The 13,829-nt window shown below is 54.6% G+C and overlaps 2 protein-coding genes across 5 annotated transcripts in view; one reads left to right on the forward strand and one right to left on the reverse strand.

Moving 5' to 3' along the window:
• RENBP (renin binding protein) overlaps positions 1 to 1,291 on the reverse strand; it is a 16,782-nt gene extending 15,491 nt beyond the window's left edge. The window contains exon 1 of the mRNA XM_076073464.1: positions 1,270 to 1,291. The gene's annotated coding sequence lies outside the window, so the exon portion shown is untranslated. The remainder of the gene's footprint in view (positions 1 to 1,269) is intronic.
• Positions 311 to 13,818, forward strand: PXK (PX domain containing serine/threonine kinase like). Of its 4 annotated transcripts, XM_032969505.2 has the most exons (19): positions 899 to 1,161; positions 2,039 to 2,089; positions 2,685 to 2,732; positions 3,428 to 3,614; positions 4,358 to 4,435; positions 4,902 to 4,975; positions 5,280 to 5,354; positions 5,939 to 6,043; positions 6,410 to 6,511; positions 8,295 to 8,456; positions 8,988 to 9,111; positions 9,270 to 9,348; positions 9,725 to 9,776; positions 9,972 to 10,049; positions 11,299 to 11,385; positions 11,769 to 11,829; positions 12,141 to 12,191; positions 12,654 to 12,678; positions 13,062 to 13,173. In XM_032969505.2, the coding sequence occupies exons 1-18, from the start codon at positions 1,060 to 1,062 to the stop codon at positions 12,665 to 12,667; spliced, it is 1,530 nt and encodes a 509-aa protein (XP_032825396.1). In that variant the 5' UTR covers positions 899 to 1,059; the 3' UTR covers positions 12,668 to 12,678; positions 13,062 to 13,173. The 4 variants fall into 4 exon arrangements, 3 of the variants coding, with proteins under 3 accessions (XP_032825392.1, XP_032825394.1, XP_032825396.1); XR_012946557.1 differs by having other exon boundaries at positions 311 to 1,161; positions 12,141 to 12,678; positions 13,062 to 13,160; XM_032969503.2 differs by lacking the exon at positions 12,654 to 12,678 and having other exon boundaries at positions 313 to 1,161; positions 13,062 to 13,818.
• The last annotated feature ends 11 nt before the right edge of the window (positions 13,819 to 13,829 follow it).

A 13,829-nucleotide genomic window follows, 5' to 3' on the forward strand; every position in this document is an offset into this window, starting at 1 on the left:
GATGACAACCGCTATATACACGTAATTATTATTAGTATTAAATAGGCTCCACTAACTTGGGGAATCAACAGTCAACAAGTTGCCCCGCCGTGGGAACGTGGAATCCGACACAGCGATCACGGGGCACGTACGTGACCGGCACTTGACACTCATTTACACATCACGTGGGGGGGGGGGCCTCAACGACCCGGACCGTGGGAAACAGCTAAATCCGACCAATGAGCGAGCAACGCGACTACGGACGTCACTTCCTGCACTCGGGGGGGGGGGGGGGTGTAGGGGATGGAGAGAGAGGGGGGGCTAAAGCGGCGGGGCTCTCCCATCGATTCGCCGAGAACAATGCCACGTGACGCCGCGGCACGTGACACGTGACTCCGCTTCCCCCCCCCCTCCCCCGCTCACGAGGGACCGGAGCTGCGGTTGCCGGGGCAACGGAGCCCCCCCCCCACCTCCGCACCTCCCCAACAGTCCTCGCCTCATCACAGCCATCACCAACCACCATCATCATCGGCAGCCTCATTAAGGTGTCGCCTAGCAACGCGAGGCCTCTTTTAAGCGGAGGGGAAATCGCGCAGTGAGTCGAGGGTCTCCCCTCCCCCCCACTGCCTCGCCTCGCCTGGGCCTCCACCGCGCTGGGCACCCCCCGTGGCACCGCGACTCGACTAGCGCCGTGGCCCGGGCGGGGTCCCCGGGGTTGAGGTGTCTCCTGGAAAGGGGTCTCACTTGGTCGCGGTTCTAGGGGTAGACGCTGCCAGGGCTAAGGGGGTCTTAGGGTAGAGGTCATTTGACCGCGGTAGCGCGCGCAGTTCGGAGCGCCTCGTCGGCGGTAGGGGTCCCCGGAGTAGGGGTCCCGACGAGTCGGGGGGGTGGGGGGGGTCTGTGGTAGGGGTTTCTTTGACAGGGGTTCTAAGGTTAGGACTTTTAGGGATAGGGTCTCAGGTTTGGGGGGGGGGGGGTCCCAGCGGGTAGAGATTTCTTGGACTAATTATATCAGGGGATAGGGGGGGTCTCATCGGTGGGGGCCCCAGGGTCAGGTGCATCCTGCTCCGCTCCACGGCGATGTCTCTGCTGGAGAAGCGCGCCCCCAGCAAGGTGCTGGTGGACGACACGGCCCCACTCGCGTGCTTCATCGAGGCGGCGCACAACGTGCACACGCACACGGTGAGCGCGCACACTCACACCCCGCGCACTCACACCCCGCGCACTCACACCCCGCGCACTCGCGCACTCGCACCCCGCACTCACACCCCGCACTCACCCCGCACTCACCCTTCAGCCACCGATGAGTCGCCCTTGTAAACGTGGCCGGGTAGCCCAGCGGTAGCGCTCCAAATCGGAAGGCTTGCGAGTTCAAACCCTGGTTGTGGGGTTATTTAGCCCATCGTTCCTGCTTCTAGGGTCGATACAAATAAGTACCACGTTGTGCGGAAGCCGACACTGTACCTGATGATGTTTGCTTGTGTTCCAATCGAAACGTCGTACGCTATTATGTAATTTTATTATTATATTTTTTTATTATTTCTTATTTCTACTTGACTTTACCGAAAAAAAAACAAAGAGTAATTCCTGCAGAAAGCGTCAAATCAAGTCAACAGTGTGTTTAATGTTGGATAGACTCGCCCCACCATAGGAATGTGGAGTTTCCATCACGGGCTTTAAAGGAGATGAGCACCGCCTCGAGTTCTCCTCGGCCTTCCCCAGTCCCCTTCGATACACCCTCCAGGTTACCCCACAAGTTTTAACGCCTTCGAGATCAACCCCCCCCTAGTCACCCTGAAGCCCCCGCCATGCCACTCATCTACCCTCCACTCGTCACTTCACGACCCGAACTGCGCGGGAAAGGCCCTCGTTCAGCAGTGGATTTGACAACAGCGGCTGTGCGTGTGATTGTTATGAAGGGGGGGGAGGGCGGGCAGTGTGAACCTGGGCTCAGGGCTCGTGGTGAGGTTGCTTTGGGCCGTCTCCGTGTTCGCACCGTCACACTCCACCGTCTGCCCCCCCCCCCGCTCCCCTCTCCACCTCGTGTGTGCCTGTGCAGGAATACATCGTGCGAGTGCAACGGGGACCCAATCCCGAGAACAGCTGGCAGGTACAGAGGACCATCGTCGTCATCGTCACCACAACCATCGCTGACAGCAATATTGCCTCGACAGCCTACGTGTGTGTGTGTGTTTGATTGTGCGTGCTTGTGTATCGGAAAAGCCGGCCGGGCGTGGTGTTGGCCACCAATAGTGTGCCACCCTTTATAGGTGGTCGCTAACAGCACTGGGCCCATCAGTCTGTTATGGTTTAACACGTAGGCTTTCGCGACCAATATTAATAATAAAGGTTTTTGGGTTAGATCGAGTTAGTATAAATGTGTTGTAAACCCTCCACCACCCGACACAGCCAATTAGTAAACAAAACTTTCACGTGACAAATCGCCCGATGATGCTGGATGTCATTACTAGTGAAACGTAATCAAATTGTAAATGTTGTGGATTTACTATCCAACATACTGGTGGGCTGAAGTAGTAACTAATTGGCGTTTTGTGTACGTGACAAATCCCTTACTAATTGGCCGTGTCGGGTGGTGGAGGGTTACGGCACATTTATACTTACGTGATCTAACGCAAAAATCTTTATTATGAGTCTGTATTGGCTTAGCGTTGGATCGCTTTCTTTGTCTGTGTATCCCTCACCAGGTCAAAAAGAGATATAGCGACTTTGACGCTCTCAACACGAGCCTTCAGGTGAGATGTAAACGTGTGCCACAACAACTACAACCACTGCCATCACGATGAGCACTACCAACACTCTCACCGCCACTACCATCACCACCACTACCACTACTACCAACCACATTTACCATAACAATACCAACCAATACCTGCCATTCGCCACTAAGTGATGGTGACATCATCACAGCGCATGTGCCAGGCCAGGTGCACTTTGAGGCCACGTGAGGTGTCGAAGGCTCGCTGACAGGAGGTCTCGGGACAGACCCAGGTGCCATGGGTTGGCTGACTGAGATGACTGGTAGATGCACCAGCTGTGCCAACTTGCTGCATTTTAGCCGCCCGGTGCTCCGTTCTGCCAAGCACCATGGTGGAAACACCAAAATAAGCTTGTGCGAGAATAATCAACAATACAACCTCCATTAGAGGAAATGCATTGTTTTTTTTATTAATATAAAACCTGTACAGGCTCCCTCCCACCCTGCAGACAAGTTTTTAGCTCCGTTTCTCCAACAGTTTGTGTAGGCTGCATAGGGAAACTTTGTGTATTAGATTCTCGCTCACAGCACTTGCCCCAACAGTGTGTTAAAGGCTGCATGGGGGGATCTTTGTCTTGGTGTCTGTGTATCCCTCGCCAGGTCATAAAGAGCACATAATCAGATGCTGCGGTCTGTAGTGATAATAGCGTGACGGTGGCTCGTGCGCTCCAGGTGTCGGGCGTACCGCTGGCACTGCCCCCCAAGAGGCTGCTGGGGAAGCTGGAGCGGGAATTTGTGGCCGAGCGTCAGCGCGGGCTGCAGCTCTACCTGGACGCGCTCACGGCGCATCCTGTGCTGGCCACATGCACCGCCGTCCGCCTCTTTCTCGACCCCGACTCCTACCCGGCAAACTACACCGGTGTGTGGCACGCGAGAGAGAGCCCACCGGCGCGACCACACCGCAACTGTAGTGACAAATACGCTACTGCAACGGCAGCATCAACACACTACTGCAACTACTGCACTACAGCCGCAGTATCATGTCGAGGACTCCACCAGACCGGCTGTTTCATCTCTTCCACAATGTGTGCAACCACCACTCTGTAGGTCACAACGTCTCACTCACTCACCCACTCACCAAACTGCAGGTAACCTCACTTATCTTTCTGCTTCTTCCCTCACACTTCTCCACTCTGGAATTCCTTCCCAACGTCTATTTTCCCAAGCTTTTATAATAAGTAACCTTGCTCAATTCGGAAATGTGTGAACCCTTATCTATCACAACTTTGATAGTGCTGTTGTTTCTACCCGCTTGACGGTTTGTGCCTTTTTGAGCCTGTGCTCAGTAGCTGTGTAAAATAAAAACCACGCCGCTGCAACAACCACATAGCAGCCACAACTACAGTAACACCCAGGGTAATTCACATAAAACACGAACAGTGACAAACATACCACAGCAACAACCACAACATAGCATTACCGGAACAACCACACAACAACGAGGGAGCGACAAACACTACCCCGCTGCAATTGCTACAGCCACACAACAACCGCTCATAATAGTAACAATTGCTGCAACAACCGCTATTGTGTGTTATTGCACGTGACACGTCCACTTTCGTACGTGTGTCTCCTCCCCCGCCCATTCCCGCCGGTGCCCAGAGCTCGCGCTGCAGCAGGTGTCCATGTTCTTCCGCTCAGAGCCGCGATGGGAGGTGGTGGAGCCACTACGTGACATGGGTAGGGGTGTGCATGTGTGGGGGTGCTCGCTAACAGCACCTGCCCCTACAGTCTGTTAAGGCTATACGGGGGATCTTTTATCTTTGTATGGGGATGTGTTAGATTCGCACTCATGGTTGACACCAGTGCCAATTATTTGCACTGGTCCTGGGCCTCCTCTAGGTCGACTCGGCCTCAAATGAGTGTGGTACTGTGTAAACATTGCCACTCGGGAGGCAGGCCGTACACAGTGCTGGCTACCCACCTCGCGTGCTGTGTCAGTCTTCATAGAAGCTCACGAACAGCACTTGCTCCTAAGTTCTGTTAAGGCTATATGGGGGATCTTTGTCTTTGGAAGGGATAAGCACTATGCCACCACTGCGAGAGTGTGCTGCACGTACGTACGCACATTTCCACACGCACCATGGTTAGCGTGCCTGCACGTTGAGAAATAACGGTGCTGGACGTGACATCATGACGCCCGCAGGGTGGAGGATAAGGAAACGCTACTTCCTCATCAAACCCAAGGAGGAGCCCAAGACCAGGCAGCTTCTGAGCTGGGTGAGCATCCACCGTTACCTGCTCGCCCATCTACCAACCCACCCACTCACTCGTACAGGCACCAACCCACCCGTTCGCCCACTCACTCACTTGCCCACTCACTCGCCCACCCATGCCCAATGCCATCAACAAGCTCACTAACTCGATAAACCACCCGCTCACCCAACCACTTGCCCGCTCACCTACCCACTCCCTCGCCCAATCAATGACCTGCGAACCCATTCACCCGCTCAGTCCCCCATCCGCTCACCCAACCACCGACTCACCTTTTGTCGTTGTCTTTGTCCATCCCATTCTGGACTAGGCTGACTTTGGACCGGATCAGTTCCTGTCCACCAAGGACCTGCAGGCAGCCATGAAGCTCCTGCCTAACATTTCTGTGAGAGGCGTGAGACCACACACATACACATGTAACACACACAACACACATGTACCACATGACATACTAACACGTAACACACACATGTAACACACAACGCACACACTACACATGTAACTCAAGCGTACATAAACACACACAACACACGTAACACATACGTAAACATACATGGCACACGTATAGTAGGATATGAACCATCTCAAGCATACCACACTGTGTACAACACGTGTGTTACACGTTCTGTGCCGAACATACCATATGTACCGCAGCACTCATAATTCGTCGTGGGTACCACTCTGTGCATACCATACCATACGTACCATACCGTGCACGCCACTTTGTGTGTAAAACACGGTGTATATTGAGAATATCACATCGTCCGTACCGCACAACATATACAATTCAGTGAATGTCATGGCATGCCTACTGAATTCGGTGTACTTCACAGTGCGTAACATTGCACATATCACACTGTCCGTACCACACTGTACTTACCATACATACCACACCGTGCCTACCGCATCGTGTGTACCACACCTTGCGTACCAAACCCTGTGTTACCACCCCGGTTCTCCCTTCCCCAGCACCCATACGTGGCGCCGGCCGCCTTTGCGGAGGCGAGCGAGTCGTCGGGGTTAGTGGTGCGCACCATAAATGACAAGGGCACGCTCAGGGACCTCATCCACAAGGTGCGTAGGGGTCTGGGGAGAGAACTGGGGAGGTGTGGGGTTGCGACTGTGCCGGGTCGTTGTGCGTGCCGCTCGTTTATGCCGTACCACATGTGCAGTTTAATTTATTTTGAAAGCTGTGTTAGGGGGGGGTTGGTTAAACCATCAGCTGAATTGGAGGTGTTATGTTCATGGTGTTGTCTGTATGGTGTTAATGTTGGTGCCAATTTAATGGCGTGTCGAGTGTCCCCGTGTGTCTCCGTGTCCATGTCCTTGTGTCACCTTGTCCCCTTGTCCGTGTCTCCCCGTGTATCCTCGTGTGTCCTCATGCGTCTCCTTGTGTCTCCGTGTATCCTCATGCGTCTCTGTGTGTCTGTACATCTGCAGACGAAGCCACGTGACCACTTCCTGTACAAGTACTGTAGCCCGCGAAGGAGTGCGCCGCTGGATATCGCTCACGTGCGCCTCTACGGACGCCAAATACTCGAGGTGACGGGGACCGGGTGGCTAGAGTTACACTATGTCCTTGTGTGTGCACGTATAAGTCCGTGTGTGTATTCCTGTGTGGATATGTGTAGTGAGTCTAACTGAGTCGCAGACGTTATACTTTAGAGGCACGACATTTATTATAACACGTATATACAAGGGGGTAACTGCCCCTTTACCAGATACAGCCTAGGGTGGTGAGCACCCAGCTAACTACACTATACGGAGGAGTTACAGCTACGAAGGTTCAGACCCTCACTTGGGTCCTGGCCACGTGTTGATGTCTTGTAGGACGAAGAGCTTCCAGCTTGTAGGACGAAGCGGCCCCAGGCTCCTTCAGGGACCCACTTTATATCCTCCCGGGTCGGGGCTGGCCCCGCCCGCCTTCTCGAGTGTTCTAGCTCCCTCTCAATCCCTCTTGAGAGCTCTCCCCGGACACGTGATCACCCCCTAGCCCCCCCCCCCTCCCACCTGGGGCCCTCTCAGTGGACACTCCGGATCACGTGTCTACAGGGTCAACTAGAGTGCCATGGCTCGGGGCAACCCTGTCCCTGGGCTGACACTCTCCCGCTTCCCCTTGTGGGAGCCCGCACTACTCGCTCTGCGCGGTGCCCGCGCTATCCCAGCGCTCACCAAGTCCCGCTAGGGCTGGTACTACACCGATCTACGGGGTGTACGCGATGACGATGCATCGCACGCCGTGCTATAGTAAAGCCGGCATCAAACAGCGACCCACCCAGTGCTGTCCGCAACGTAGGAACATCGCACGCCACGACCCTCCCGGGCCATTACCATACAGCGACATCCCCGATGTCACTACATATGTATATATATATGTGTGGTTGTAATATGTTTCCCCATGAAAGAGTATCATGGGGCAAATTGGGGTTTACTCTGCTGGACTGCGGAGCCTGATATATTCGAGGAAGTAGCCCACCCACTGCGAGTGAGTGTCTGGTTGTTGTGCTATTTGCCGAAGAGGTGCGGAGAGTGATCTAGAGCCTGAGACCAGGTGAAGTGCCTGGCAAAGAGGACCTCCCATAATATAGGTTTATAGGTTAGATCGTGTAAATATTAAGTGTGTCGTTAAACCGGCAACCACCCGACACAGCCAATTCGTATGTTTTTGTCAATTGGTTGCTAGTTCAGCACTCCGGCGTGTTGGAAAGTATACCCACAACATTTACAATTTGAGTATTACGTTTCGCCGGTAATTCCAACCAGGCTCATCAGGCGATAGCCGGAGTTCGATTCCCACTCACGGCCACCAACACCAGTGACGATTATTTGTTATCTTAACCGGTCCTGGGCCTCCCCTAGGTCGACTCAGCTTCAAATTAGTACCTTGTGTGGTGTGTAAACATTGCCATTGGGGAGACAAAGGCGGCCCGGTGTGGTGCTGGCCACCCACTCCCTCCTGTCCCGTGCCGGCCTTCATAGGTAATTGCTAACAGCACTTGCCCCAACAGTCTGATAAGGTTATTATACAGGGGATCTTTATGTTTATGGTGGGAAGTGGTGGCAGGTTGGTTGACTCACTGTGCGACGAACACAGCGAACTGAATTTGATTCCTGTGCACGGTTACTAATATGTTATCCGGTCCTAGGCCTTAACTAGTGCTGTGTGTAAACATCAGCACTTGGAAGACAAGGTTGCCAGACCTGACACCGATCAAACCACATCATGTGCCGTGCCAGCCTGCACACGGGCTCTCTTTTAGAGCACTTGGCCTCGCAGCCTACGAAGGCTACATAGGGATGTTTATCCCTGCATGTGCGTATACAGGCACTGCGGTTCCTGCAGGAGCGCGGGTTCCCGTACGGACACGTGCACGCAGGGAACGTGAGCGTGGAGGGGGAGGCGTGCCGTCTGCTCGACCTGGAGAACGCGCTGCTCGGGCTGCCCAGTGCCATGCGCGGGATCACAGCACAGTACCGCAAGATCAACGTGACTATGCTTACACACTCGCAGAGCACACACATACAATGCAGAGCACACGCCGATAATGTACACACAGCACTCCAAGATCAACGTGACGATCATTGCACTCTCGCAAAGTACACACCTATATAACGCCATTGCTGGAGGGCGACTGCCTCCATAATGGAAGTTGTTTGGGTTAGATCGCGTAAATATTTAAATATGTCGTTAAAACCCGCCGCCGCCCGACACAGTTAACTAGTAAGGGTTGTCACGTAAACAGAACGTGGCCAATTCGTCACTAGTACAGCACACCGGTGTGGCAACCCTTACTAGTTGGCTGTTTCGGGTGGTGGTGAGTTTTAGCGACACATATTTACGCGATCTAACCCAAAAAAACCTCTTATGGATGATATTGGTCACGAATGCCTATGTGTTAAACATATACACATGTACGTATGTTGAACTTCTTTCGCACCGTATGTACCCAACCACGCTGATCAGCGAGTACACACACGCAACGTGCGCCATGTGCTGCGTGTGCGATTGGGAGTGCAGACGCTGGACGCAGTGGACGTCTTCTCGTTCGGACTGCTGCTGCACGAGATGGCGTACGGGGCGCCGCCCTCTGCCATCCCCATCGACGCCCCCTCACTCGGCCCCTCGTCATCGCCCTACATCGGTAACGACGCGCAAACCCGCACCGGCTTCCCACCTCGCTTACGCTCGGTCCTATCGCTCCATGGCACAGTGCTCCGGGGAGTCGCCCCATTGCACGGTGCCCCGGGGGATGCCATGTAATGAGTCTGCTCCATGCGTCCATCTTCTGTGCGTTTCCAGCGACGGTGCTGGAGTCGATCCTCTCGGCCGACGCGCTCCGCTCAGGGTTGCCCACGCTGCAGCAGTTGCTCGCTACGCCGTAAGAACACACGCACACACAGATAATAATCCCCCCCCCCTGTAGCCTGTAACAGACTGTTGGGGCAAGTGCTGTTAGCGAGCACCGATGAGGCACGGCACGGCACACGAGCGGGTGAGTGGACAACACCACAGACAGCCACCCCAATGCCTGCTGAAACAATTATAATTTATGGCCCTTTTGACAATCCTCTACCTTATTGGTTATGGGAATTGTTTCACCATACTTTACCACACTGGTCCGTGTTGGTTGATGAAGCAAGGCTCGGGATCGGTTCAGATGTCATTCGCCACTCGGCGGAGCGAAGATGCCGTCGTGCATTGCCGCCTTGCGCACGGTGAATGCGAGACACCGACTCTCTTTGTGTGTCCCGCAGGCTCTTCCGGGATGTGACGCTGCCCAACGGCGGAGAGAAACCACAGTTTAAGGTGACCTAGCACGGCTTTTATACACACGTGTCCACTCACACGAGCTCTCACTCACGCCTGGTGAATGGTCACGTGTGCGAGGGCACGCACGTGTTGCTTGGTGTACGAGTGGGGCACCCCCTCAGACCCAGTTAATTACACACGCACCCCTGTGTGTTTACACCTGTGCGCTCCTGTTTTACCTGGGCCTTTCAGATCCCCAGCCGACTGCGAGAGGCGCTGAAGGTGGCACGGGAGGCAGTGGAGAATCGGCTCCATGAAGACCAGCGCACGGTATGGCCCTCCCCCCATCACCACTACCACCACGTGTGTGTGGCTCTAACTGTACACCTGTGTATGTGTGATGATCGTCATCAAAATCGCGTAGATGACCAAGGACCACGTTGCACCAGTGCCCACATTCCAACCGAGGCGTAGATGGTTGTGCGTGCATACACGTGCGCGTGCATACATGTGAGCGTGCGTACATGTACAGTGAGGGAAAAAGTATTTGATCCCCTGCTGATTTTGTACGTTTGCCCACTGACAAAGAAATGATCAGTCTATAATTTTAATGGTAGGTTTATTTGAACAGTGAGAGACAGAATAACAACAAAATCCAGAAAAACGCATGTCAAAAAATGTTATAAATTGATTTGCATTTTAATGAGGGAAATAAGTATTTGATCCCTCTGCAAAACATGACTTAGTACTTGGTGGCAAAACCCTTGTTGGCAATCACAGAGGTCAGATGTTTCTTGTAGTTGGCCACCAGGTTTGCACACATCTCAGGAGGGATTTTGTCCCACTCCTTTTTGCAGATCTTCTCCAAGTCATTAATGTTTCGAGGCTGACATTTGGCAACTCGCACCTTCAGCTCCCTCCACAGATTTTCTATGGGATTAAGGTCTGGTGCCCCGGGGGATGCTGGAGAGCGACTGTGCTTCCCTTTAAGAGTGCTCCTAATCTCAGCTCGTTACCTGTATAAAAGACACCTGGGAGCCAGAAATCTTTCTGATTGAGAAGGGGTCAAATACTTATTTCCCTCATTAAAATGCAAATCAATTTATAACATTTTTTACATGCGTTTTTTTGTTGTTATTCTGTCTCTCACTGTTCAAATAGACCTACCATTAAAATTATAGACTGATCATTTCTTTGTCAGTGGGCAAACGTACAAAATCAGCAGGGGATCAAATACTTTTTTCCCTCACTGTATGCACGTGCATGCAGTTATACCTTGTCGCGGTTAGCGCACTGCACTAAGAACCCAGTGACCCAAGTTCAATTCTCGCTCACAGCCAACACCAGTGATGATTATCTGAATCGGTCCTGGGCCTCTCCTAGATCTATGAAGCCTCAAATAATTACCTGGTGCAGTGCGTAAACATCTCCACTCGGGAGACGAAGGCGGCCGGGCGTGGTATTGGCCACGCCACCCCCTCTCCCTCGTGTGCCATTCCGGCCTTCATAGGTGATACTCGTAACAGCACTTGACCCAACAGTCCTGTAAATACTAAGCGGGAGATCTTTGTCTTTGCAGTTACATCAGTTCCGAAAGCTGTCGCGCGCGCAGTCTTACCACGGCTCCGAGGAGGAGAAGAAGAAACGGAAAATGCTCGCTCGCAAGGTGAGGGCCGGGGAGCCACACGCACCGTTGGGCTCAAGTGCTGTTAGCGAGCACCTATTAAGGCAGAAACTATAAAGACAAATGCTCATCACTATTAACCTCCGAACTCCAATCTCTGGCCCCATTCCCTGCCCCCTGCTTCAGAGAGCAAAGGTAATGTTTCGTGTGCCCCCCCTGCCCCACATCCCCTCCTCTTTGTTTTACTGTGAATTTTGGGGGGGCTGTTAATACTCGTTGCGCTAACCCTCATCGCAGTCCTGGTCAGAGTGATAAACCAATCGCTAATCCGGACATAACTTTGACCGTGTCCATCCACCTGGCCTCACCGACAGCGCCGTCAATCACCTACATCCGCTATCCCCCCCCCCCCCCCCCCACCATAGAAATCGCGGCAGCTCACGACGGACGAAACGGAGGAGCCCCCCACAAACGGCACCTCCACAGGTACACCTCCCCACCTCCCCACCGCCATTGACACCCCCGTAAAGGGGGGGCCCCCGGACGAGATGAAGGAGAACAAAGGTAACAAAACGAGTGCGGCCTTGCCTCTGGCCTTACTATGGGAATGTGCCAAGTCCCGCCCGTAGTCCCCACCGTCACGGGGAGCCGAGTATCGTTGTTTACTCTGCACGACTCGTATTGTATCGCGATGAACGAAGAAGCGGTGAAGACCTGGTCGCCCGATTTGCTGTTTTACATGAATCCAGTCGCAACTTTGACCATGTCGACCATCCCCCATCCATCCCCCCATACAGGTTCCTGTACGAGTTCGCCCCCCACCACTCCGTCCACGCCAACTCCCACGGGTATGGTCACACACGGGGTCGCGCACGGGCACACGGGGTCACGAACGGTGACATCGAGTAACATAGAGACAAACGGGGTCACACAGAGATACGTGGAGAGACAAAAGGAGACTTGGATACACACGGGATACACTTGGCAACACGTGCTGTGTGCGGTACGAGTGGTGCACTCTGCGGCGTGTGAAGTGTTGCGCGGCGTGAATGATGCGAGTGCGTGCGCAAGTCCGGCGAGTATATACTGCGTGTGTGTGTGTATGCGAGGTATGTTTGTGCCCTGGGTGAGTGTGAAGTTTGTCCCGAGTGTGCTGTGTGCGTGATGCCAGTATTCTGTGCGTGCAGTGTGCTACTGTGTGTGGCGCTAGAGCACCGTGTTCGAAGTATGGTGTGCGCGAAGTGCCGTTCTGGGCTGACTGTGGGCAGTAACTCTGTTTCTCCCCCCCTCTATCTCTGTCCACGCTGCAGACTCGCAGCCTTGACCGCGTGCCACGTAAGCAATCGATTACAAATAACCCCCCCCCCCATTAGCGCCGGGCCCTCGCACCACACAGCCAACACGAGCAGCAGAATCAACAGACGTGGCTCTAACACTCACTGCAGGCTCGTGGATGCTGCGGTTGCTATGACAGCGGTTCCCGTAGTAACCGTTGCCTGGATAACAGGGCGTCTGTGGCAGCTTCCAGGGGAAGCTTTCCTGGTGTCGCTGTGCCGCTACCGCACTAACCCCGGCCGCTCGCTCGCTCCTCTCCCTCCTACGTCCACCTCCTCGCACGCTCGCTGCTCTCTTTGTACTCGTGGCTGCGGAGCGTCGGCCCCGGTTTGGGAGGACGGTACGTGGAGGCTGCCTGTGACTCGCTGCGTCTTTGCGTTTAGGGATCGGGGCGCCGCCAGCACCGCCGCCGCCGCCGCCGCCACCGCCGCCGCCAGGCCCCGCACCACCTGCCCCGCCCGCGCTGTCGGGCCTCCCCGCCCCCTCACTTAGCCCCCCTGGGGCTGGGAGGGACGTGGGACGAGGGGCCCTGCTGGGCTCCATCCGCAGCTTCAGCAAGGCTGGCCTCAAGTCGGTGTCGATCAGCGATCGCAACTCGGCCAAAGTGTGACGTTGAACACTAACCGAGCACCGCTCGCTTGTCTACACTGCACCAAGGCACTACCATCAACACCGCGCTCACCCCTTATACAATACACAGCACACACACTGCACACGATGCAGCCACCCCTCACACTCGCTACACGAAATACGCACCCATTATATGCAGCACACACCTCCCCCCACTCACCAACCTCACTGTACTTGTTCACCGCACGTTGTGCCATAATCCTCCCGCACGCGCCTGCCTTTGCAATGCGACACCACGATCCCACAGTGCCCCACTAATTCACCCGCCTTGCAGCACCGTACCACCACCCGCTGTTGCCGCCGCCGCCACCGCCACCGTCAACACTTTTCCTCGGTGGCAGCCGGTGCCCCGGTGGTCCCGGGCGGTAGCTGGCGCCGTGAGCAGATCGACTGCGCGGGCGGCCACGCCAGGCCCGGCGCTGGTGGTCCAGCAGGGCCTGCCCATGTAAATTACTGTGATGAAGACGACTGTGATGATGATGATGATGATTAATAAAGAAGTCTACGCTGCCCGTGGCTCA

This window comes from Petromyzon marinus, chromosome 42 (genome assembly GCF_048934315.1).
Source record: "Petromyzon marinus isolate PM22_M1 ecotype Great Lakes invasive population chromosome 42, UKy_Petmar_22M1.pri1.0, whole genome shotgun sequence".
In the NCBI taxonomy this organism is placed as follows: Eukaryota; Metazoa; Chordata; class Hyperoartia; order Petromyzontiformes; family Petromyzontidae; genus Petromyzon; species Petromyzon marinus.